This window comes from Nerophis ophidion, linkage group LG21 (genome assembly GCF_033978795.1).
Source record: "Nerophis ophidion isolate RoL-2023_Sa linkage group LG21, RoL_Noph_v1.0, whole genome shotgun sequence".
Classification (NCBI taxonomy): Eukaryota; Metazoa; Chordata; class Actinopteri; order Syngnathiformes; family Syngnathidae; genus Nerophis; species Nerophis ophidion.
In genome coordinates, this window is record NC_084631.1 from 26,491,157 (window position 1) to 26,517,697 (window position 26,541).

The following is a 26,541-nucleotide window of genomic DNA, read 5'->3' on the forward strand; positions in this document are numbered from 1 at the left end:
CCTAGCTAGCTAGGACTTCAGTTACATCTCTCATTCCTTGCTGCTTCTTCCCTGCTGCGGGCGAATAACTTTCTGATATCCATCTAGGAGTTACAGTTTGAGTCAAATCAAAATCAAAATAATGTAATTAACAAATTGTTGTTGGCTAACGTTACCTACCTCACGCAGTGATCCACACGTGAATAAATTACCATATTAATTAGCCATGTGCTCATTGTTATGTGGAGTGAATACAGTAGCAATCAATTACCATACTAAGTAGTATGTGCGCTGTTGTCTATGTTATGTAGACTTAAAACTCTGAAGCGTTTTTTTTTTTTATTGGTGAATTTTTTTTACTGGGGCACTGCAGATCAACAGTGGGGCACATGCCCCAGTGAAATCTGTGTGGCGACGCCCCTGGCGTCAACTACAACAAACATGGCTAGAGATGTGAGGTTAAATCATAAAATGCCAACTTACCCGAGCAAAAACTATGCATATTTGTCCGGGAGAGTCTTGATACCAATGTCCTTGACCCAGCCACACACAAAGAAGTTGTAGACCTCCATGCTTTTCGAACTTTCATCTGTTTTGTCGTGTAGAATGATGTCTGGAGCACGAAATAGTTAATGTCAGGGAACGCGGCAAACGTATAATCCTTGATATCACTCCACAAACCGTTTTTGATAAAGTATTGGGATCTATATCATTCCATAGTTAGATTTTTTGCTCATATCTGCTTTTTGCAGGAAGATCTAGGCCCCTTGCGTACTCAGTTCACACACTGTCTTCTGCACAATAGCCGTGGTGGCCCATCACTTTAACACGTGACCGAATACCACCTACGAATTACTATATTAGTACATTCATGTTAGAGATGTTTATATTTGTCCAATATAAGTGATCAACCATTATCACATAGAATCAGTACCAAACACACATCTGAGGATTAGAATAATCGTAGAAGGACTGTTAGGACTAAACATCTTGCATTTGCTCTAATTGGAGGGATTCATTTATCTACTTTTCAGACGTCTAAGCCTGTTCGTAACAGCGAATAAAACCGCTGCAAATAAATTGATTTCCTGTGACCTGTTTTGCAACTCTGAGATGAAATATGATCAGCGTAGGATTGACAGACGTGCCAGTTTGACAAGTGTTGATACAACGCTGCAGCTGCCATCCAAAAAGGTGCGCACACGGAGTAGTAGGTGCACAAAACAACTGGCTGTAACTATTTCTGTTAGCTAAGATACTTTTGGACTAAACGAGACAGAATATAAATGTTTGCTGGGCAAAGCAAGCCAGTGGACTGTGTCTGTTGTGTGTTTCCTTATCTCACATTCTTTGTTTTAGCTTCTTGCAAGCAACATGTATATGAAGCTACTGTACCAAAGGATTAAACAGTATTTGTGGTGTTTTATTTATTTATATTTTGTCAGGTTAGTAGTGAACCACATCAATAAGAGAATGATGATGTTAGACTGAAATACAAACCTTTCAAATCTTAACCATTTGCTAAAGAAGAAATCAGTTGAGAGGTAAAATGTCCAAATAGTATGTTAAGATGCTTTACACCCATAAATGCAGCTTGTATATTAATATGTACTGTAATGGGATCTACTGTATTGTTGACTCTTAGTTCTAAAGGTAGTTTGCTGTTAAGATAACACATTTTCGTTGCTACTGCAGGACAGTGTTCATGCAAAAATAATATAACATTCTAGTGCAAATACACTAACAAACACATTACATTACTCATTTCAAGCAAGCACATCGAGTTGTTCCTATTTGGAAATGATCATTCATCAAGCAGATTAGTTCAGGACGCATCCTACTTGCTAATGTTCTTCAAAAGTTAAAATATTCAAATATGGTACGACCGCAGTTCATCAGTTTGTATCTACCGAATATTGCAGTAATATTTTGTTCTCAAAGAAACTGCAATATTTGTTTTCTAGTTGAAATTTATAATACCTAAAATGTTTTCGAGTGCTTCTTTACAGTATTAGGGCCAAAATAAGCAGCTGAATTAGCTGAGCAGCAAACACATGACAACTAGTGAGTTAGCAGATAAAGGTCAATAAAAAGCTCACTGGCATCATGAAGTATTGCAGGGATTGTTCTGTTTGGAACAGGCTTTTTGCTGGCAACATTCAATAGCTGGGTGATCGATTATGTGACAGGAAGCACTTTATATGAAGCCAGATGTAAGAACATATTCTAATACAGTAAAATGTCTTCTTCTAAAATTAAAACAGTCATTTCCTCTGGGAATTTTTGCTCCCAACCAGTAGGAAGTGCTAGCTACGGTAAGTGTTCATTAAAGATGCTACATGTAAAATGATAGCTGGTAGCGGTCGGTCCCTTATAGCAGAAAAAACTGTTGCAATAAAGCACGAGTCATTTCCATTAAAACTGTCATTGAAAAAAGAAATGTTGCCTTCACGACAACCTTTCACGTCATCTGTTCTACTAAGTTGAGAATTCTAGAGAATTTTACAAATAGCAACTTTAACACAATATTGTTTATAAAACCTGTGTCCACGTTTTAAATTGACGTGGTCATAGATAACTCAATTTCTGATGTTTTTCCCATTAAAAAAGCCCAATTCAACACAGCTAGTCTGCTAGTTCCATGGGGTGAGAATAATTTAAGAAGCCCAAATTGACAGCAGCAAATTGTCAATCTCATGCTGTCAAGAACACGTGGCTTTCTGTTATCTTGTGATCGCAACTGGCCAGACGTGTTTCTTTCCAAACCATTATTTCCCCACAACCTCCTTTCATCTTTTAGGAGTGTGTCCACTGGCTTCTGCCCAGTTTCTTTGGTTCCTTGCTGGGCATGCACCAGTCGTCCGCCTCTGTGGTGGCCTGGTAGTGGCGCAAGGCCGACTTGTTGAACACGGGCAGCCTCTCCACTGACTCTGAGGACAGGGCCTGTGAAAGAGTCCAACATAAGAGCGCTGACAAAAGGGCACCTCCAGTATGACTGGTGTTCATTGGCATGTGCCCAGCTGCTGGTTATTTTGGACGTGGCTCGTGCTGCTGTCACCTTCAAGTAAATGACAGCTGACGTTCCGTAGCCCTCCATCGAGTAGAGCTGCAGGTCTCCTTGGAAATACTTGGCATACAGGCGGGAGATAGGGAGGCCGTAACCGAACCCAGCCTAGGGGAGGAAGGAGACAACAGCCCTCCTCTGTTTACACGTAACAAAAGGGGTGTCCAAAGTGTGGCCCGCAGCACAGTCGGAAAATTCTCGTACAAAAAAACATTAGCACGTGGAATAAAAGAGCAAACAGGTGAAATCTGACAAGAAAATGTTGCAATGTTGACTGGAATAACACAAAGCTGCCATTTAGGTAGTTTTTTCCTTTAAAACCTTCATTGTTCTACACTAATAAGCCATCAAAAATCAATTTTGTTTTAATTATTGACCAATTCCAGGCTTAAATTACTTCACATACAATATTTAAATTTGAAATTGTTGTGTGGAAAATCTTGCATATTTTTGTGTGTTTGCCAGAAAAAAAAAGTTTCCTGTGAAAAAGGACATTGAACAATCATAAAATTAATTAAAACTGATAATAATCAACGGCTAGATCTGAAGTTGCTCTCGAGATTAGAGAGTTAATAGTAACAACAATCTAAATGATGTACGACTTATTTGTTAACACTTCTATGAGTGGGGCACTTTTGGATCCCTTAGAATTTAAATAGGATTTTTTTTTTAAACTGCCATCGCTCAAAAAATAATGATGAAAGTAATCAATGTTATTATGAATTATTGACCTATTTCAGACTTCGATTACTTCATGTACAATATTTCACTTTAAAATAGTTTTGGGTAAAATCTTGCATTGTTTGTGTCTTTGCCATAAAAAAAAAGTTTTCTGTGATAAAAAAGGCATTAAACAAACAAAATAAATAATGAAAATGTATCATCAACAGAGAGAGCTGAAGTTGATCTTGACATTCAAGCGTTGAAAGTAAAAAAAAAATAAAAAAATAAAAATGTATTTTCATGAGTGGGACCCTGAAGATGTTAGTGTTTTTATTATTTACTATTATTGCTCAAACAATAATAATGAATAAAATCTATATTGCTATGAATTCAAGGCTCCAGTTATACATCCAATATTCCACATTTGAATTGTTGTTGGGGGGAAAATGTTGTATATTTTGGTTTTGCCCCAAAAACAAGGTTTTCTGTCACAAAAAATAGCATAAAACATTAAAAATATAATACTTTAAATCAACAGATTGAGCTGAAGTTGAGATTTTTTTTACCTTCCATAACCGCAGGACTAAACTTGAGGGAAGCCCAAAAGGTAGAAAAAAATCTTGATATTGTATTGGTTTTGAAAATGAAAACCAATAATTTGATTTGTCATTGCAAAACGTTGGACTTGAATAGTAAGGTATTGCTTTGCAGACTGCAGATTGTACTTTAGCACAATGCTGAGGTTTGAGAAGCAAACACGCGCTGTGTCATGCCCTCGACAACAAATGCTAGCCAAGTCTCACCAGGGGAGCGTTGCGAGCGTTGTCCAAGTGCACAGGACTGGGAGCTGTGGAGTACATGTAGCTGAAGAGACGGTCAATCTTCCTCAGAGGGACTCCTCCTCCCCTGTCAGACATCTAAGCACACAGTTGGGAACAACGCATGGGTTTTTCATGCAGCCAAACATTTATCTGGTGTGCCATAACGTTTCAACTCATTCACCTTGATAGTCAAGTCCTCAGTTCCCAGTGAGACTCGCACTTTGACAGCAGGCAACACCAGACTTGACTCGTGGGTTTCTACCGTCGCTCGCATTGCGTTCTAATCAAAAGAAGATGACAAAGAGAAGTGGTGGGCGTGGTGATACCAAACATTGTTATAGTGGACTGTACCTTGAAGAGCTCAAACAGCATGTGGTAGAGGTGCGAAGGCACGTAGACAATGTGGAGGGGCTGCTCGGGGTTTTTGGCTGTGCAACATTGAGAAACATCATCATAGGTAGTGATGCCATTCTTCCATCTATACATGTGCCACTCACTGGCTGTTACATTAGGTACACCTGCATACAAGAACTGTCAAAGAGATTGGACCTTTCATGTAGACATCATCCATTCGTACTAGCCACTTGTCACATGCAAAGGACTGTTACAATTTCCTGAGTTTCCAGACCTTAGCCTCTGATTGGCTCTTACCTGTGCGTGGTTTGTGTTAACAGATGCAAAATATCCCGGCTTCTGCTTTTAACTAATCAGATAGCGCCAAGGGCGGGAAAATGCTGGAGACCGCATCTGAACCAAGCTGAGCACTTTGAAATGGGTGCAACGCTTGTTGGAGGATTCTTACATTTGAAATGATAGTAATAAATATAAAACATTTTGATCAATATTTTAAAAAAGGCTGATGCTGACATATGTTAAAATGCAAAATATCAGCGCCGATAATCTGCCCGGCCTATAATGGCTAGATCCCTAAATGATACATTATTGTTAATATAGGTGGTGGGCTAATATTTTTGCTTACCTTGGAAGTCGGGATGTAACGAAATTAACATTTCATATCACGGTTATGGTGACCAAAATAATCAGTTATTATGAATGTGCTCACAAAGTACACACTGAAATCAAGAAACTAAAATAGAACTACAATACACCCTGCTAGAAGAGCTACTGTTCAGCATGTTCCCTGTTTCTTACAACCTGCTTCATTTCAAAGTCTTCTCAATAATACCGTGATGGGTGGCGGTATCAAACCAAATCTGGATGAGTGGAGTTTTAGCATTGGCTCTGTAATTAAACTACATTTCCCAGAATCCTGATGTGGCTGAACCCTGAATGCAGGAAGTGAAGTGTGTTGTTACTCGTTGTGGATAAAAGGAATTGTTTTGTGAACATTAATTCTGTCCATACTGCTTGAGTTATGTTGCTGACATACAAACAAGCCCAGGCCAAAACATGACCCGTTCGGTGGTGGTAAGAAAGTTCGCCTTCTGCAAAGCGAAGAGCGCCACTATCCTTTCCAAGGCGACACATATCCAGCCCGTCTGGTCGCACCGCATTGCGGGGCATCATCCACAAAAATTTTCAAATATAAGTAAACTAAAAAGCTACTTGATGCATCCATCTATTTTTCTACCCTTTGTCTCTCCATGTTGCAGGGGATGGAGTCTATTCGAGCTGCACTTGGGCGTAAAGTAGTTTGAAGACCGCTGGTTTTAAAAATGGGTTTGTACTGTAACACTTTGAGATTTATTTAAATAAAAAGTGTGTGACAAATACAATCTTGTATGACATATTATATACTCTGTTCAGCGGTCCTTGAACGCAGCCTAAAAATACCTCTGTAAAACACCTCTTCTTGTAACTCTCCATCACTATTTTGAGAGAGCACAGCCTGCAGGTTCAACATGTAATTGAAAGTCTCAGCTGCCCAGACAGCAAAGGGTTTATGTATGTTTAGATATGGGGTACGACAATTCTTAAAGGGTAAAGATGATAATGTATCTTGTTTTCATGTTTGTGAGTTTATGTAATTGCACTTACTAATCACAGTTCTTCAATCATTTTATTTTCAAATGGTAATACAAACCATCGGAAGATCTACCGCTGTTATCATCCCTACTGGAGCTAAATATTAGAAGCATGTTTTTAATGAATAAGACACCTATGAACATATGGCAGCTCTACAATAAAAAGGTATTGCAGACTTACAATTGACTTGTGTGATCTCCATGTCAGGGGAGGTCAGATAATACTGCTCACACAGCATCTTTGATGTTTCAAAGGCATCTATGTGGAAGAAACACAAAAATAAAATGTTTCCATTAACACAGATGATGTTTTTCATCTTTAAGTGAACTGACTAAGCACCCAAACTGACCTGTCCATTTCCTCAGTCAACCACGTATGCTTACTGTAAACATGCTAATCTGTCCAAAAAACACACATGGAGTGTGTTTCTGTGTAGACATCCATCAATCATTACCTTTTACAACCTCTACCACGTCACAGGTGGGGTCAATGCTGCCGATATGCTTAGGGTGAGCCGGGTTCACACTGCCGTCGAAGATTAATGCTAAGAAAAGATTGAAGTCAACAAATATATCAGTTTATTTGATATTTAAAGTCCCAATGTCTAGCCTAATCTAAGGTGATGATGAAGTCACTGATAATCACCGAGTGCTATACTGACTGTGCTGGTTCATGAGCATGCGTGTGGAGATGCGGCTCATGTAAAAGCGGTCGAGGAAATACTGGACATTCTGGTTGGTCACGGGGTCCACACCAAAGGCCTCCTTGTACTCCACCACGCCCTGAGCCATTGTGGGAACCACATTGTTGTGCCGATTGCGGATTGTGATCAGATTCTGTGTGAAGCTGAGGACAAAGACATGAGGGATCTATTGTTAGAGAAAATCGATCATCCTAAATGCAGGCATGTGAGTGCCCTTCAGGGAAAAAAAGAGCAACATTTTGATCAGCACAAACCCCAAAAGACACATTTGAAAATCAGGACTCCATTTCCTGCAATTGGGAGCATTTCTCCACTAGATTTGACCTTGACATTTGATGTCTGTTTGACACGTACACGCCCCATGTAATTGAGCGCAGAGTTTTTACCAGATCTTTTACTAACATTATGAATATACTTCCACTCTGGGACCTCTGTTGACAAAATATACTTTCTCGCTGGCGACTAATAAAGATTCTACAACTACAACTGGTTGGAACTAACAGTCTTATGATTGTAATCATCCAAATATGATGAGCACAAACGTTGTGGCTAAGAGAGGCAATGGAGGCGATAACAAACAAGCCAGACGGTTAGCCAATGAGCAAGCTTGTTTGGGTGTCTCGTCTGATGGTCTCCCCGTACAGCAGCTCAGTGTGGCGTTTAGGCAAGAGGAACAGTGAGTACCTACAGCTAAGGGCTAACGTTCAATACATTTTCTATTTAGATCATATTTTTATTGAAATTTAATGAATAAACGCAGAAGTGATATTATGAACGGGAAAATTAATGTTTGAAAACACCGATAAATACATAATTTTTCAAAAGCATATTCTAGATGTTTTTTGTCCTAAATAATGTGTTAAATTAGGTATTAAGTTTGCAGTATTTGTGTTATATTTATTGTATTGTGGCGAGTAAAAAAAATTTTTACCGAGCGGCATTCCGTTTTCACAACAGGCGGCTAATCTTGGCGCTACTTCACTGCAAAAATCAACTTTTTGATGCACTTCATTTTCAACTCCTGCCTCATCAGAAACACATCTCCACATTGGTGAGACTTTGACGTGGGCGTTATCAAGAGACAACAATGGGCCAGAGCATCGGACTTGGTGCAGGACTTCAGGCTAACAAGACTGCTATCAATTACCAAAGACACAGTTTTGGCCTGAGCCATGTGGGATGACAACACAGGGCTGTACTTGTAGCACTGATGCTACTAAAGGAAAACAATTAGTAGCACGGAACATTCTATGTAACACTGAAATGATTTAGTAGCAATATAAAATGTCCTAAATATCACAATTCCCTTATTAACACTCAAACAAAGTACACATGTACATGGATATAAACACAATGCCATTATAATGTCTACTGTAACAATCAAACACAGACAACATCCCTAAAGTGTTCCAGCACTGTCCCTAACACGAGTGTAGGGCTGGGCCATATGGATCAAAATATAGTCAATGTAGTCTAACCCCGGCTTCCCTGCTTAGGCTGCTGCCCCCGCGACCCGACCTCGGATAAGCAGAGGAAGATGGATGGATGGATAGTTTAACCTATAAACTAACTCATCACATGGAAATATTTGTTAACGTAACTAAATATCCCCATCATGTCCTGATTTCACATATGTGGGACTGATGGGGATCCGAAATAAACAAAAACAGGTACCAACACAAGAAAAGTAGGTTTTGAATAAGAGGTTTCCAACTTAAGAGGTGTTTTGAGGTATGAAAAAACTTTGAAAAAATAATATTAAAAAAGTGAAATATAATCTCTAGTCTTCATTAAAGAAACATTTAGCCCACCCTCAATGTTTTAGCTAACAAGGACACAAAAGAAAAATATGTGAAATAAAGTGCCCTGGTTTAAGATGACATGTGTAAACAGGAAAACAATTGACCTTTAACAATAAACATTACTATAGGACATGCACACAATAAACATTATAAGACATACACACAATAAACATAGGACATACAAAAAATAAACATTATTATAGTACACACACACACACACACACACACACACACACACACACACACACACACACACACACACACACACACACACACACACACACACACACACACACACACACACACACACACAATAAACATTATTGTATGTCCTATGTTTACACACAGTAAACATAGGACATACACACAATGAACATTATAATAGGACATATACACAAACATGAATATAGGACATACACACACTAAATATTGTTATAAGATATAGATACAATAAACATTATTATAGGACATATACACAATACACATTATTAAAGGACATACACAAAATAAACATTATTATGGTTATGATTCCCAACACTCACACAACCCACTTTTAGTTGCAAAAATGCGAGTAAAATGCTAGCACTGCAAAGCCCTGAATGCAAGACACGCATTGCTAACAACACCGAATGTTAACAATGATGCTAATAATCGTAGCTTTGGTTGCCAATTGGATCAAACAAATTACTCCTGTGGTTTCAGCAAATGGTCTCCCAGGTCTAACTTTGAGGAATTACTCGGGAGGGGAGGAGATATTCCCACGTCGTGGCTATGTTGAAGTGGCCGGGTGATGGTGATCGCCATGACGCTGCCAGTGAACACTGTAATCTACCATAGAACACACTGAAAGCTACGGTATGTACAGTTATGTTCATAATAATATAAGTGTGTTTAAAAAGGTGAGTAAACCTCAAAATTCTTCAAAGAAATTGTATTTTAATAAACACAAATGCATTGGGGACACTGCACATTCTATTTAAAAGCCAGAAAATTGGAAAAAAGTAATTGAATTTGATAATATTTTAAAGAAAGTCAATAAATAGAAAACAAAAAAATAGCCGTGCTGACATATTCCTTTACAAAACTCAAATGTAATTTATAAACTAAGAAAGGCTTGCATATCCAACTTTCTTGAGAATCATTAACTAATATTTAGTTGCATAACTACAGTTTGTGATAACTCCTGCACATCTGTGGCACATGGAGTCCACCAACTTCTGGCACCGGTCAACAGGTATTGCAGCCCAGGACAATTGTACAAACCCCGTTTCCATATGAGTTGGGAAATTGTGTTAGATGTAAATATAAACGTAATACAATGATTTGCAAATCCTTTTCAACCCATATTCAATTGAATGCACTACAAAGACAAGATATTTGATGTTCAAACTCATAAACTTTATTTTTTTTTGCAAATAATAATTAACTTAGAATTAATGGCTGCAACACGTGCCAAAGTAGTTGGGAAAGGGCATGTTCACCACTGTGTTACATTACCTTTTCTTTTAATAACACTCAATAAACGTTTGGGAACTGAGGAAACTAATTGTTGAAGCTTGGAAAGTGGAATTATTTTACGTACAGCTTCAGTCGTTCAACAGTCCGGGGTGTCCGCTGTCGTATTTTACGCTTCATAATGCGCCACACATTTTCGATGCGAGACAGGTCTGGACTGCAGGCAGGCCAGGAATGTCCCCGCACTCTTTTACTACGAAACCACGATGTTGTAACACGTGGCTTGGCATTGTCTTGCTGAAATAAGCATGGGCATCCATGATAAGGTTGCTTGGATGACAACTTATGTTGTTCCAAAACCTGTAAGGACCATTCAGCATTAATGGTGACTTCACAGATGTTTAAGTTACCCATGCCTTGGGCACTAATACACCCCCATACCACCACAGATGCTGGCTTTTGAACTTTGCGCCTATAACAATCCGAATGGTTATTTTCCTCTTTGTTCTGGAGGACACCACGTCCTCTGTTTCCAAATATAATTTGAAATGTGGACTCGTCAGACCACAGAACACCTTTCCACTTTGCATCAGTCCATCTTAGATGAGCTTGGGCCCAGAGAAGCCGGCGGCGTTTCAGGGTATTGTTGATAAATGGGTTTGGCTTTGCATAGGATAATTTTAACTTGCACTTACTGATGTAGCGACAAACTGTAGTTACTTACAGTGGTTTTATTAAGTGTTCCTGAGCCCATGTGGTGATATCCTTTACACACTGATGTCGGTTTTTGATGCAGTACCACCTGAGGGATCAAACATCCGTAATTTAATTGCTTACCTGCAGTGATTTCTCCAGATTCTCTGAACTTTTTGATGATTTTACGGACCGTACATGGTAAAATCCCTAAATTCCTTGCAATAGCTCGTTGAGAAATGTTGTTCTAAAACTGTTCGACAATTTGCTTTGAAAGTGGTGACCCTCACCCCATACTTGTTTGTGAATTACTTAGCATTTAATGAAGGCTGCTTTTATACCCAGTCATGGCACCCAACTGTTCCCAAATAGCCTGCACACCTGTGGGATGTTCCATATAAGTGTTTGATGAGCATTCCTCAACTTTATCAGTATTTATTGCCACCTTTCCAAACTTCTTTGTCACGTGTTGCTTGCATCAAATTCTAAAGTTAATGATTATTTGCAAAAAAATAAATGTTTATCAGTTTGAACATCAAATATGTTGTCTTTGTAGCATATTCAACTGAATATGGGTTTAAAATTATTTGCAAATTATTGTATTGCGTTTATATTTACATCTAACACAATTTCCCAACTCAAATGGAAACGGGGTTTGTACTACGTTCCACAATTCCTCTGCATTTCTTGGTTTTGCCTCATGAACAGCATTTTTATTGTCAGCCCACAAGTTTTCAATGGGAGTAAGGTCCAGGGATTGTGCTGGCCTCTCCATTAATTGAATTATGTTTGTCTGAAACCATGATTTTGCTCACTTGCTGGTGTGTTTGGGATCATCGTCTTGTTCAAACACCCATTTCAAGAACATTTCCTCTTCATCATATGGCAACACAACTTCTTCCAGTATTCTGATGTACTCAAACTGATCCATGATCCCAGGTATGCGATAAATAGGACCAACACCATAGTACGAGAAACATCCCCATATCATGATGCTTGCACCGCTGTCTTCACTGTGTACGGGGGCCTGAATTCAGTGTTTGCAGGACGTCTGACAAACTGTCTGTGGCCCTAAGACCCAAAAATAAAAATCTTACGCTCATCAGTCCACAAAATATTACGTCATTTCTTTTTAGGCCAGTCAATGTGTTCTTTGGCAAATTGTAACCGCTTCAGCACGTCTTTTTTTTAACAATGGGACTTTGCGGGGGCTTCTTGCTGGTAGCTTGGCTTCACATAGACGTGGTCTGATTGTTCCAGTACTCACAGGCCATCTTAGATCTATGATCCTCCTGGAGCTTGTCATTGGCTCAGCCTTTGCCATTTTGGTTATTCTCTGATCCATTCCAATAGTAGTTTTTCTTTTTCTTCCTCGCCTTTCTGGTTTTGGCTGCCATTTTAAAGCGTTTAATATCATTTTAGCTGAACAGTCTATCATTTTCTGCACTTCTTTATAGGTTTTCCGCTCTTTCATTAATTTCATAAACAAAGAACAATTTTCTTCTGAACAGTGTCTGGAACAACCTATTTTACTCTCTTTTTCAAGGAAAAATGCACAGCCAGCATATGCAGCGTCAGTTGCCTTGACCCTTAAATAGCGGCCACCGGTTTAACACCTTTTTTTTCCTTTACATAATCAATGATGTCACTTACGGACCTGAGCACTGCTATTTTTTTGAACACGCCCCTTTTAGTAAAGGATTCAGTTTCACAGAATCAGCAGCATGCATGTCATGCCTGTTGAGTCAGTTAGTTTTCTATACATTTACTAATAAACCTTCTAGAAACTTACTTGCGGTGTAGAAGTTGAAATTCTAACAAAATGAGTGATTCATATTGCTAGTGATGTGGAACTGCTAATATTTTGAACACATCGGTATGTGAAACGAGTGTAAAGATGATTAAATGGCTATTATTTCGTGGATTAATTAAAAAACATATTGAGAAGGTTGTCAACAGATTTTTGGCTAATCTATGAAAATATTTGATTGAATACTAAATAACCTTTTTTTGCAGACCTTTGTTTACCATGGTCAAGCTGTAGGATTGTATGTATTTATTGTGTGACATAACCTTATCTGACATGAACCAAATATATGAGCTGCTTCCACAAGTCAAGTGTCATCTACTAACAGTGTAACTAAACTGCTTCCACTTTTTACAAACCAGGAATCTCGTTTTTTTTTTTTGCGTGTGGGGACTTTCTTACTTAGTCAGGACGTCCTTGTCGTCTGGATCCTTCTCTAAAAACTCTATAAGCTCCAGCAAACTCTGCGAATACCTGCGGGAAACAGATAGAAAACATCAATCTGATTGTTTGTATTGATAATGCTTGAGACGTAGTTCTTCATTCAAAGCGAATTCCTTGTTTGAAGATTTGTTTATGCCATGCCACGTGCGGGCCAAAGCTCCAGTGCCGGAGAAAGTAGGTGAAAGGTGACATGCAGTCACCAGCAACTGATCTCAACTTCTCCATTTGCTGCTGTTGGGCACATAAACTTATCACCTGCAGTCCATTAGCATGTGACTGTGCAGCAACAAGGACTGTGGAGCAGCACAGCGGGCACGTGTGCCAAATATAGTTATGAGATGTGCGTGGGGGAGGGGAGCTGACCTTTCTTGTGGAGTGACTTCACGTGACAAGATAGCCCCGACAAAAAAAGCATCATACTGGGGTCAAGTGTGTTACGGAACTGTTGTGTTAAAGTCATTTCTGTGGCACCATTCTAGGAAATGCCAAACACTGCTTAGCAACTTCAGCGTGCAAATTAAAACAAAAACATAACTGCAGCCAGACACGCCAGCCGCAACAAGAAACAAATGTTGTTGGTTGGAGTAAAACCACTTTGGAGTGAGCCCTCAATAGAGGGGTTCGGATTTATTTAAATTTCCCACGATGCATTGCCGATATCCGTATTGAAGGACAGCTTATCGTGGTAGAGGAGTTTCAATGATCCTCGGCGCTATGTTGACCGGGGGCTTCAATGCCCCCTGGTAGGGTCTCCCAAGACAAACATGTCCTAGGTGAGGGATCAGACAAAGAGCAGCTCGAAGACTTCTATGGAAATACAAGAACCGACACTCAGTTTTCCCTCGCCCGGAAGAGGGGTCACCGGGCCCCCCTCTGGAGCCAGGCCCGGAGTTGGGGCACGATGGCGAGGGCCTGATGGCCGGGCCTGTCCCCATGGGACCCGGACGGGCACAGCACAAAGAGGCAACGTGGCTCACCACTCATGGGAGGGGCAATAAAGGTTGGGTGCAATGTGAGCTGGGCGGCAGCCGAAGGCAGGGCACTTGGCGGTCCGATCCTCGGCTACATAAGCTAACATCTCGCTGGGGGTAAGGAGCCCGAACTAGTGGATAAGTTCCGGCTGGATTTTGTCGGACTCACTTCAACCCACAGCAAAGGCTCTGGAACCAGTTCTGTTGAGAGGGGCTGAAGTCTCTTCCACACTGGCGTTGCACGCAGTGAGAGGCGACGAGCTGGACTAGCAATTCTTGTTGCCCCCCGGCTCAAAACCTGCACCAGTGTACTGACATGACCTTAGATTGGTTATCAGTGATTATCCAGAGTGTGCATGACTCCAGCCTGGCTTGATGTCCAATGGGTTCATACAGATAAAACATTCACAAACAAAGCCGCCATTGGTGTATTTACTCTTATCATTGTGAAAGTCTTTCAAGGTGTAAAATGGGCTGGGTTGAACATAGAAGTAGTTCACAAAGTCCAGCCAGGAAAGATGGCGTGGTCTCTACTCCACTCAGACTTGTCCATCTTGTACGGATCCTTGCATCCAATTAGGGTTGTTTGCTCCTCGTAATGACGCAGGGACTTCTTTTCTAATGACTGGCAGTATTTCTTCATCCTATCACAGCTGCTGCAATGCTATTTTCCACTGAATAGTTGGTAAATATTACATGTAGCGCGATTGTGAACAATGACGCTGGCCCTTCAAAACGGATTCCGGCATGCACTTCCGGGAAAAATTCTGAATTCCTCTACACTTTGGAAAATATTATTGATCAATTACAAACTTTTGTAGATCAGGCAGTTTGCTGCGAAGCCACATCCCTGATAAGACATTTTAGGTAATGGCAGTCAGGTTGGTTGAGCAACGATGGTGGAAGGCTACATATGAATATTGGAGAAGAATAAGAAGAATATTGTATAATGAGACTTAGTCTGGGTGTTCCCTGCGTATGACTCATCACCTTCATGTGCAGCTGCAAACATGCAGGTAGAAACCTGCCTATCAACAACCGCATGATCGCAGCAACTTTCATTTTGCATGTTTACAGCAAAGTAGTACAGGAGCACCTCCACTTCAAGGGCACCTGTTATGCAAAAGCAACTACTCTTTGTGGATTTGGGATCTAAAAAAGTCCTGAAAATGTGAAATCAAAACATGAAGTCATGGTGGAGATATTGATCAAACAGTCTTGCCTTCTTTCACACGTTTTTCAAACGTTTAGAATATGCACACTTTGTGACTTTTCCCCCCAAGTGTGACGTCAGCAGATAAGTACATATATGGTCGAAATGTACCCAAAGTGAGTCCACCATAGTAGTCCATACATCTACTTCCTAAGTAGGACATGCATCCTCGCTGCTGCCATTTCTAATACAAAGTTAGGTAGAAGGCGATCGTTGGGCTCATTAAATACTAATCGTGTTATTCCCCAGGTTGTCTTGTACCCTTTTATTTTCTACAAAATACAAGAACATGATCCCAAAACTTTTACTAGACATGTTTCTGTCTTCATAACTCCTGAAATATTGGTCAAGTTATGCACGGAACTCAGCTGCCTAAACCTGATTAGTGGATAGTGTCCACCCGTGAAATTAATAGTGGCTAGTGCCCCCACGTGATCTGAACGGTGAATAGTGCCCCCACGTGACCTGAACGGTGGATAGTGCCCCCACATGACCTTAATGGTGGTTATTGCCCCCACGTGACCTTAACGGTGGATAGTGCCCCCACGTGACCTGAATGGTGGATAGTGCCCCCACATGACCTTAATAGGGGCTTGTGCCCCCACGTGATCTGAACGGTGAATAGTGCCCCCACATGACCTTAATGGTGGTTATTGCCCCCACGTGACCTGAACGGTGGATAGTGCCCCTACGTGACCTGAATGGTGGATAGTGCCCCCACGTGACCTTAATGGTGGATAGTGCCCCCACGTGACCGGATTGGTGGATAGTGCCCCCACTTGACCGGATTAGTATATAGAGCCTCCACGTAACCTGAATGGTGTATAGTTCCCCCACGAGACCTTAATGTTGGATAATGCCCCCACGTGACCTTAATTGTGGATAGTGCGCCCATGTGACCTGATTGGTGGATCGTGCCCCCACGTGACCTTAATGGTGGATAGTGCCCCCACGTGACCGGATTGGTGGATAGTGCCCCCACTTGACCGGATTAGTATATAGAGCCTCCACGTAACCTGAATGGTGTATAGTTCCCCCACGAGACCTTAATGTTGGATAATGCCCCCACGTGACCTTAATTGTGGATAGTGCGCCCATGTGACCTGATTGGTGGATAGTGAACCCACGTGACCTGATTGGTGAATAGTGCCCCCACGTGACCTGATTGGTGGATAGTGCCCCCACATGACCTCAATGGTTGATCGCGAACCCACGTGATCTGATTGGTGGATAGTGCCCCCAGGTGACCTCAATGGTGGATAGTGAACCCATGTGACCTTAATGGTGGATAGTGCCCACATGTGACCTTGATGGTGGATAGTGCCCCCACGTGACCTGATTGGTGGATAGTACCCCCACGTGACAGAATGGGGCGGCACTATCCACCAGTAGATTTGTACATCGCTGGGTTGATATTTAGTTAGTTTTTATTAATTTTTTTACATGATAGTGAACCCACGTGACCTCAATGGTGGATAGTGCCCACACGTGACCTTAATGGTGGATAGTGCCCCCATGTGACCTTAATGGTGGATAGTGCCCCCATGTGATCTGATTGGTGGATAGTGCCCCCACGTGACAGAATGGGGCGGCACTATCCACCATTAGGTTTGGACATCGCTAGGTCGATATTTAGTTAGTTTTTTATTTATTTTTTAATCTGTCACTATTCTCGCTATGGAAGCGCTAAAAACTACAAAATGGCTGACGTGGAGAAGACGCTGTCAAAGTCGAGGCACGTAAATAAGAGCGCCCACAAAACGGCCCATCCTGAAGAGATGGCCTTTTGGCCATCTCTTCAGATGGTCTGTAAAACATCATCTATGCAACATTTTGACCACCTTTACATGTTATGTAGACCACAAGGAAGTGTTTACATGTAGAAAATAATCACAATATGACCCCTTTAAGAGCCTAATTGGTTCTGTGACTGAGCGCTTAACTCAAGACACTTATATCTCAAATCAACATCTCCCATTGAAAATAATTGAAAACAATTTTTTTTGCCCAATTTCAACAGGTAACATGCCTTTTAACAAGACAAACTTCTAGATGGTAACTGTTGTATAAAAACAATACACCAGAATACACTACTAATTACTGCAGTAGTTTCATGAGGTAATGTAATAATAATGTTCAGCATTTACACTAGAGAGTAGACTTTTTACAGCAAGAGTTCTTAACCTTTTTGACCCTGAGGCCCAACATTTGCAGTATAGAGGGGCCTCATTTAAATATTACCACTGAAATAGTGATCTAACCTACTTACAGTTTGACGGAAAAAAGTTTGTCAAATGATATAAATGCACACAGATTATTATCAAGGCTTAGGTCAGACTAATTACAAAAATTAATACTAATTAAATATAACGCAAAAGAATATCCGATGAAAAATAATTAGGGCTAAAAAGTGCTAATAAAGTCCAACTAAATTAACAATGAATACTAATATTATATGTTTTATGAACAAACCATCAATACATTTAAAGTACAAATGAAAATACTGGTGTTCCACTTTAGTCATCATTTTTGCACTTTTGAAACTTGTGGACCACTGCTGAGAAAAATATATTTTTTGGCGTCTCTCTCGAGGTTGGTTAAAAACACTGTTATATAGTATCTCCTTCAAGCTGCTTTGCCATCAAACACGCCATAAGAAGCTTTTCCATATTTTCATGGATAAATGGCCGGCGTTCAGATGTTATTTCAACATTCTGGGCTGGCGTTGAACTCATTCTGCTTCAGTTTGGTGCAAACTTGCAGTGATATGCTCAAATTGCTCAGCCGTTTCTCCACGCTTTGATTTCACATTTTCTTGTGCAGATCCCAAATACACAAAACCAGGTACCAATATGTAAGAAATACATGAAGTCCCCTTTAATCTGAGGTCATTTATGCATTAGAAGGGTTAATCATCCTTAAATTGGCACAATGGGAAATAAGTGCAAAACAAGCAGTGTGAAAAGTGCACTCTTAACCTTAAAGGTGGGGATCAGGGTGACTCTGGTAGCCTTTGGAGCGGAATAAAAGAGACAGTGTAGCCTACCAACTGGTGAGGAGTTTGAGGGAAGGAGTGCTGAGGAGCTTGTCCGGGAGGAAATCAATTTCTTTCATGATGTTAGCCAGCCTGACAGGGAGCTCCTGCCGCAGGAACACAAAGGAGGTCTTCTCACACGCATTGGCTGAGCCTGAAGTCACATTGGCACAAAGAAGTCACACTGCAAATGAATTTTAATGAAGCAGCCTTGTTTCAAAATACCATAGCCTTTGGTTTGGACAATGTATTAAGTCCAGATGAGAAACTGTATTCTGCAACTCTTGATGGGAATTCTACAAAATCCCAAAAGCACCTCTTTTTTTAATCTGAAACAGTACGATGGGCTCTATTCATGTTATGTCAACAACATTTTAGTTGCTGTAATAACAATGTCCATTTATGGAGGTGATTCAGTTGGGTCTTCTTTACAAAAATCACTGAAATGTTTGCGTTTACATTTTGTGAACTGCAAAAATTATGCTGACAAATGTAGTTTAATGAAATACATCCATCCATCCATCCATTTTCTACCGCTTATTCCCTTTCGGGGTTGCGGGGGGCGCTGGCGCCTATCTCAGCTACAATGAAATACAGTCTTTTAGAATTCAGCATGTACAAATTCTGTATAAAAAGAATTCATCCATCCATCCATCTTCTTCCGCTTATCTGAGGTCGGGTCGCGGGGGCAACAGCCTAAGCAGGGAAACCCAGACTTCCCTCTCCCCAGTCACTTCGTCTAGCTCTTCCCGGGGGATCCCGAGGCGTTCCCAGGCCAGCCGGGAGACATAGTCTTCCCAACGTGTCCTGGGTCTTCCCCGTGGCCTCCTAGCGGTTGGACGTGCCCTAAACACCTCCCTAGGGAGGCGTTCGGGTGGCATCCTGACCTGATGCCCGAACCACCTCATCTGGCTCCTCTCGATGTGAAGGAGCAGCGGCTTTACTTTGACTTCCTCCCGGATGGCAGAGCTTCTCACCCTATCTCTAAGGGAGAGCCGCGCCACATGGCGGAGGAAACTCATTTCGGCCGCTTGTACCCGTGATCTTATCCTTTCGGTCATGACCCAAAGCTCATGACCATAGGTGAGGATGGGAACGTAGATCGACCGGTAAATTGAGAGCTTTGCCTTCCGGCTCAGCTCCTTCTTCACCACAACGGATCGGTACAACGTCCGCATTACTGAAGACGCCGCACCGATCCGCCTGTCGATCTCACAATCCACTCTTCCCTCACTCGTGAACAAGACTCCTAGGTACTTCAACTCCTCCACTTGGGGCAAGGTCTCCTCCCCAACCCGGAGATAGCATTCCACCCTTTTCCGGGCGAGAACCATGGACTCGGACTTGGAGGTGCTGATTCTCATTCCGGTCGCTTCACACTCGGGTGTGAACCGATCCAGTGACAGCTGAAGATCCCGGTCAGATGAAGCCATCAGGACCACATCATCTGCAAAAAGCAGAGACCTAATCATGGGGTCACCAAACCGGATCCCCTCAACGCCTTGACTGCACCTAGAAATTCTGTCCATAAAAGTTATGAACAGAATCGGTGACAAAGGACAGCCTTGGCAGAGTCCAACCCTCACTGGAAATGTTTTCGACTTACTGCCGGCAATGCGGACCAGGCTCTGGCACTGATCGTACAGGGAGCGGACTGCCACAATAAGACAGTCCGGTACCCCATACTCTCTGAGCACTCCCCACAGGACTTCCCGAAGGACACGGTCGAATGCCTTCTCCAAGTCCACAAAGCACATGTAGACTGGTTGGGCAAACTCCCATGCACCCTCAAGAACCCTGCCGAGAGTATAGAGCTGGTCCACAGTTCCACGACCAGGACGAAAACCACACTGTTCCTCCAGAATCCGAGGTTCGACTATCCGGCATAACCTCCTCTCCAGTACACCTGAATAAACCTTACCGGAAGGCTGAGGAGTTGGAAAACACCCTCCGGTCCCCCTTCTTAAAGAGAGGAACCACCACCCCGGTCTGCCAATCCAGAGGTAATTCAAACTAAAACAAAATTCAGTGTAAAACAATTAATTGAAGAAAAAAATCAGTGTAGAAAAATTTGTTGCTACAAAACTTAAAACCCACTGCCGGAGAGACGAGAAGACAAATGGATTTTTTAATGCATTGTAACTCGTCATTAAAAGTCAGAATTTCGCACACAAGTTCCTCTTGATAAACATTCCAAAAGCGCCAATAATACTCAACTTACGTTTGGTGACTTGAGTATATACAGTCGTGGTCAAATAAGTAAGATATTGTCATGGCTGTCTTGAGTTTGCAATAATTTCTACAACTCTTATTTTTTTGTGATAGAGTTATTGGAGCACATACTTGTTTGTCACAAAACACATTCATGAACTTTGGTTCTTTTATCAATTTATTATGGGTCTACTGAAAATGTGACCAAATCTGCTGGGTCAAAAGTATACATACAGCAATGTTGATATTTGGTTACATGTCCCTTGGCAATTTTCACTGCAATACGGCACTTTTGGTGGCCATCCACAAGCTTCTGGTAGAATGTTTGACCACTCCTCTTGACAAAATTGGTGCAGTTCAGCTAAATTTGTTGGTTTTCTGACATGGACTTGTTTCTTCAGCATTGTCAAAAATGTTTTAAATGGGGTTTTAAGTCAGAACTTTGGGAAGGCCATTGTAAAACTTGAATTTTAGCCTGATTTACCCGTTCCTTTACCACTTTTGACGTGGTAAACTCGTGAAAAAGACTCCTAGGTACTTGAACTCCTCTACTTGGGGCAGGGTATCCTCCCCAACCCGGAGATGGCATTCCACCTTTTTCCGGGCGAGAACCATGGACTCGGACTTGGAGGTGCTGATTCTCATTCCGGTCGCTTCACAGTCGGCTGCGAACCGATCCAGTGAGCGCTGAAGATCCCGGCCAGATGAAACCATCAGGACCACACCATCTGCAAAAAGCAAAGACCTAATCCCGCGGCCACCAAACCGGAACCCCTCAACGCCTTGACTGCACCCAGAAATTCTGTCCATAAAAGTTATGAACAAAATAAAAGTTATGAAAAGAATCGGTGACAAAGGACAGCCATGGCGGAGTCCAACCCTCACTGGAAATGTGTATAACTTACTGTCAGCAATGCGGACCAAGCTCTGACACTGATCATACAGGGAGCGGACCGCCACAATAAGAAGGTACGGTACCCCATACTCTCTGAGCACTCCCCACAGGACTTCCCGAGGGACACGGTCGAATGCCTTCTCCAAGTCCACAAAGCACACTGGTTGGGCAAACTCCCATGCACCCTCAAGAACCCTGCCGAGAGTATAGAGCTGGTCCACAGTTCCACGACCAGGACGAAAACCACACCGTTCCTCCTGAATCCGAGGTTCGACTATCCAGCGTAGCGAGTTCAAAAGGTAATTCTGAATATTGTAAAACCCTTAACTTATACATGTAACCTATCCAGAGGTGGGTAGTAACGCGCTACATTTACTCCGTTACATTTACTTGAGTAACTTTTGGGATAAATTGTACTTCTACGAGTAGTTTTTATGCAACATACTTTTACTTTTACTTGAGTATATTTTTAGAGAAGAAACGCTACTTTTACTCCGTTCCATTTATCTACATTCAGCTCGCTACTTTTTTTTATCGATCTGTTAATGTTTGTTTTAGTTAATGACAGAGCTTTAACGTAGGCTACGCATGCCTGCGTTTCACCAATCACATGCAGTCACTGGTGACATTGGACCAATCAAACAGAGCCAGGCGGTCACATGACCGTCACACGTAAAACCCGACTTAAACACTTATTGGGATGTTACCATCTAGTGGTCAATTGTACGGAATATGTACTGTACTGTTCAATCTAATAATAAAAGTTTCAATCAATCAATGAAAAGTGTAAAGGAAAAAAGACACTTTTTATTTCAACCGTACTTCCCGTCAAAAGCCTAAAGACTGATCGCACAGTTCCTGTCTTCACAATAAAAGTGCCCCTCGATCGCACCTACGCTAACAAAATAAGAGTCTCTGAAAGCCAGCGCAAACAAGCTAGCCAAATACGGAGTTTACCGCCAATGTATTTCTTGTAAAGTGTATAAAAACGTATATGGAAGCTGGACAAATAAGATGCCAAAAACCAACGACTTTCATGTGGTATTAGACAGAAAACAGGAACTTTTTTTGTCCTCCATTTGAAAACGTGGACATTATCAGCAGTACTGTCTGATTCCAATTAATGCAAGTCATCAGAATCAGGTTATACACCAACTTATATTCTTGTCTTCATGAAAGATAGGAATCTATGTGTTAAACATGCATGTGTATTCATTAAAACACCTTTAACATGTCAACAAAAACGGCAAAATAAATTAATATAAATTATATACTGTATATATAACTGTATGTATTTATACATATACATATATATATATATATATATATATATGTATATGATATGTGTGTGTATAAATGATATGTGTGTGTGTGTATATGTATATATGAGGTAGATCACCTCGACTTGGTCATTCATTAAGTAATTGATAAACGTTGAAAAACTTATTGGGGTGTTACCATTTGAAACACTTATTGGGGTGTTACCATTTAGTGGTCAATTGTACGGAATATGTACTGTAATCTACTAATACAAGTTTCAATCAATCAAATCAATAAATGCCTACTGAGCTGTTAAGTTATTGTGGCTCAATGTGCCATTTTTATTTTTTATTTTAATGTACTATTATTTAATATATATTATTGTTTTAGTTGCTTAAGAGGTATTCCTGGCTCTGAATTTGCTCATTGCTATTTTTATGTTTTTGTGCATTATTTGATGCCGTAATCAGGTTACTCATCAGTTTCTCAGTACTTGAGTGGTTTTTTCACAACATACTTTTTACTTTTACTCAAGTAAATATTTGGGTGACTACTCCTTACTTTTACTTGAGTAATACATCTCTAAAGTAACAGTACTTTTACTTGAGTACAATTTTTGGCTACTCTACCCACCTCTGAACCTATCATTCCAGACAGGCCGCTTTCAAAGTCAAAAGAAAATCGCTAAGGTAACTCCACTCTTCAAAAGTGACAGCAAACACGCTTTAACCAATTACACACCAATCTCTCTTTTGCCTCAGTTCTCAGAAATCTTAGAGAAACTATTTAACTCTCGACTTGAAACTTTTCTTGAGAAGCATCATATGATCAATGACAGTATGGCTTTATGTCCAAACGAAGAACCGCAATGGCGATAACTGAATATATTGAAGAAATTACTAATGCACTGGAGCATAAAATATATGCAGTTGGTATCTTTATTGATCTAAAGAAAGCCTTTGATACCATTAATCATTCAATTCTACTAGATAAAATGGAAAGACATGGATATGAAGGGCTGGCTGGTGACTGGTTAAAAAGTTATTTAATAGGGATCGCCCTGCGATGAGGTGGCGACTTGTCCAGGGTGTATCCCACCTTCTGCCCAATTGTAGCTGAGATAGGCACCAGCGCCCCCCGCAACCCGAAAGAGAATAAGCGGTAAAAAATGGATGGGATGGATGGTACAGTTTGTAAAAATGGGTACATTTTCATCTGATACTCTTGGAATTGCTTGTGGTGTCCTCCAAGGGTACGTGTTGGGGCCAAAACTGTTTAATGTATATATTAATGATATGTTTAATACATCCAAAGTAGTGAAATGTATACTATTTGCAGACGACACAAATATATTGTACAGTAGTGATGACTATAATGAGCTCATAAATACAGTAAACACAGAACTGAACATAATAAAAAAAAAAGATGGACACAAGAAATGTTCTTTGAGTATAAATAAAACTAAGATAGTGATGTTTGGAAATCGCAACATAACGTCTGAACAGAAAATAAGTATTGATGGTACCCAAATTGAAATTGTAAATGCTAATACATTCTTGGGAGTAATAATTGATAGTACACTATCATGGAAACCTCACGTCAGACATAATAAAACAAAAATCTCTAAATGCCTCTCAATTATGAACAAAGCAAAACTATACCTCAATGAAAATGCACTCCGTACTCTATACTGCACCTTGGTACTCCCATACCTTACATACTGTGTTAAGTGTAGAATATATGTAGAATATATTTATACTATTCATATATTATATATAAAATATATGTTATATATTATTTACTATTATTGTCTATTGTGAGTGAACTGTGGCGCTGAATTTCCCCCCAGGGATCAATAAAGTACTTTCTATTCTATTCTATTCTAAGTATGGTGGAATACTTGCCACAACAATATTCATCCTCTGATCATATTACAGAAAAGAGCAGTGCGGCTCATTCACAACGCTGGTTATTTACTACATACTCATAATCTGTTTATGGAATCAAAGTTGCTCAAATTTGATGACCTTGTTAAACATAATACATTAATAATCTTATATAAAGCATTTAACAAATTATTGCCGACTAATCTACATTTTTTTATAAGACAAGTGCAGGCTCATACCTTTAGACTTTGGATATTTCTCATTGCCGAGAGCTCAGACCACTCGTAAACTTGTGTGTGTGTCTGTATGCACAGTAAAATGATGGAACAAACTGGACTTACAACACAAGCAATGCCAAACTATTAATTGATTCAAACTGTAATACAAACATCGGGTCTGGTTCAAATATAGAGATGAGGGTCTTTAATTTGACCTGTTGTTGTACTCTGTCTCAAAGTGTTATCATGTACTCAATGTTTCCTTGCCATTATTGCTATGTTGTCTATTGCCATTATTGCCATGTCGTCTATTGCCATTATTGCTATGTTGTCTATTACCATTGTTTGTATTGTGTCTATTACCATTGTTGGTATATTCATTATGCCTACATTGTGGATACAAATGATTGTTACAGTGTAATAATTATTGTTACCTGTGGTAATGCCACTATGATACATTTGTATTATAATCATTGAACAAAATAACAGTTAAACTCATGTGAATAATCACTGAATGGAGAACTTGTGGTGGGATTAAATAAATTATCTTCTTCCCACTCCCTTTCAGGTATAACTGGACAATCATGCATTACTTACTATACATTACCTTTTGCACTATACTAATTTATATTATGTGTTGTCAACTTTGCACTTTTTTGAAAAATGAACCTCCATATCCATGAACAGTAGTGCTAACCAGCACTGAAATTAAAATTGACTGTTTAATTGTTGACAGAATGAAAGAGCTTCTGTCAAAGAATAACTGCACTTACCGAAGTCGAGGAATTGCTTCATTGACAAAGGCGAGGGAGAGAACTTGGAAAACCTCTCCACTTGCTTGGGGATGTTGGCCGCCGAGATGTTTTTCATCAACAACTGTGCGAACTTCATGGTTGCTGTCCTTTAGGAGCCCAGCTGTCAGCGCTCAAGTGACTCGCTCTCCTTCCCCCAGTTTGCTCCTAATTAGCTAGCATTAACACAAAACAACAGCCATCTTGGTTAACACAGTGTGCCCCTTAATGTGACGGCAAGGGGCAAACTCTTCCTTTTTTCTCGCCCCTCAATGAAGTGTTTGTGTTGTTGGGCGGAGATGACCACGGACTGATATGAACTCAGGCCAATGGCCGCCATGTATGGGCGTGTCGGAGTGTAATGTTTTTTAAATGAATTGATCAAAATACACACTGACCCAACAGCTAACAAAATATTTGTTTTTCATTTTATATTCCATGACACAAAAATTCAAATTCAAATTCCAGCTAAAAAGAAAAGGAAAAACAGACCTGAACGGATGTTTTTCCATATTCCATTTTCTATTTTCAAAGTAAAAACAGGGATACTACGGTACCCGAGTGCCTGACTAGAAGGTCTTTGGGGCCACACACGATAATGATTTTAGACATGGCCCAAGGAGAACTGACATCTACAGACATCTC

General features: G+C 40.5%; 1 protein-coding gene across 3 annotated transcripts; it reads right to left on the reverse strand.

Annotated features, from left to right (window-relative positions):
• Positions 1-1,391: 1,391 nt before the first annotated feature.
• Positions 1,392-26,228, reverse strand: pdk4 (pyruvate dehydrogenase kinase, isozyme 4). 3 transcript variants are annotated; one of them, XM_061882392.1, is made up of 11 exons: positions 25,879-26,225; positions 18,648-18,789; positions 13,376-13,447; positions 7,175-7,359; positions 6,968-7,057; positions 6,694-6,771; positions 4,879-4,955; positions 4,709-4,807; positions 4,510-4,623; positions 3,038-3,151; positions 1,392-2,922 (listed from the first exon to the last, which is right to left on the reverse strand). In XM_061882392.1, the coding sequence occupies exons 1-11, from the start codon at positions 25,994-25,996 to the stop codon at positions 2,776-2,778; spliced, it is 1,236 nt and encodes a 411-aa protein (XP_061738376.1). In that variant the 5' UTR covers positions 25,997-26,225; the 3' UTR covers positions 1,392-2,775. The 3 variants fall into 3 exon arrangements, 2 of the variants coding, with proteins under 2 accessions (XP_061738376.1, XP_061738377.1); XM_061882393.1 differs by lacking the exons at positions 1,392-2,922; positions 3,038-3,151; positions 4,510-4,623; positions 4,709-4,807 and having other exon boundaries at positions 4,948-5,058; positions 25,879-26,228; XR_009803515.1 differs by lacking the exons at positions 1,392-2,922; positions 3,038-3,151; positions 4,510-4,623; positions 4,709-4,807; positions 4,879-4,955 and having other exon boundaries at positions 7,159-7,359; positions 25,879-26,228.
• Positions 26,229-26,541: the final 313 nt, after the last annotated feature.

Excerpts from the sequence above, each read along its gene's own strand:
- pdk4 (XM_061882392.1), bottom strand. The coding sequence starts at position 25,996 with ATGAAGTTCGCACAGTTGTTGATGAAAAACATCTCGGCGGCCAACATC. Across the intron at positions 7,058-7,174 it reads CATGCTCATGAACCAGCACA|CATTAATCTTCGACGGCAGT; the intron begins GTCAGTATAGCA and ends ATCTTTTCTTAG. Across the intron at positions 4,808-4,878 it reads TGCTGTTTGAGCTCTTCAAG|AACGCAATGCGAGCGACGGT; the intron begins GTACAGTCCACT and ends TCTTTTGATTAG.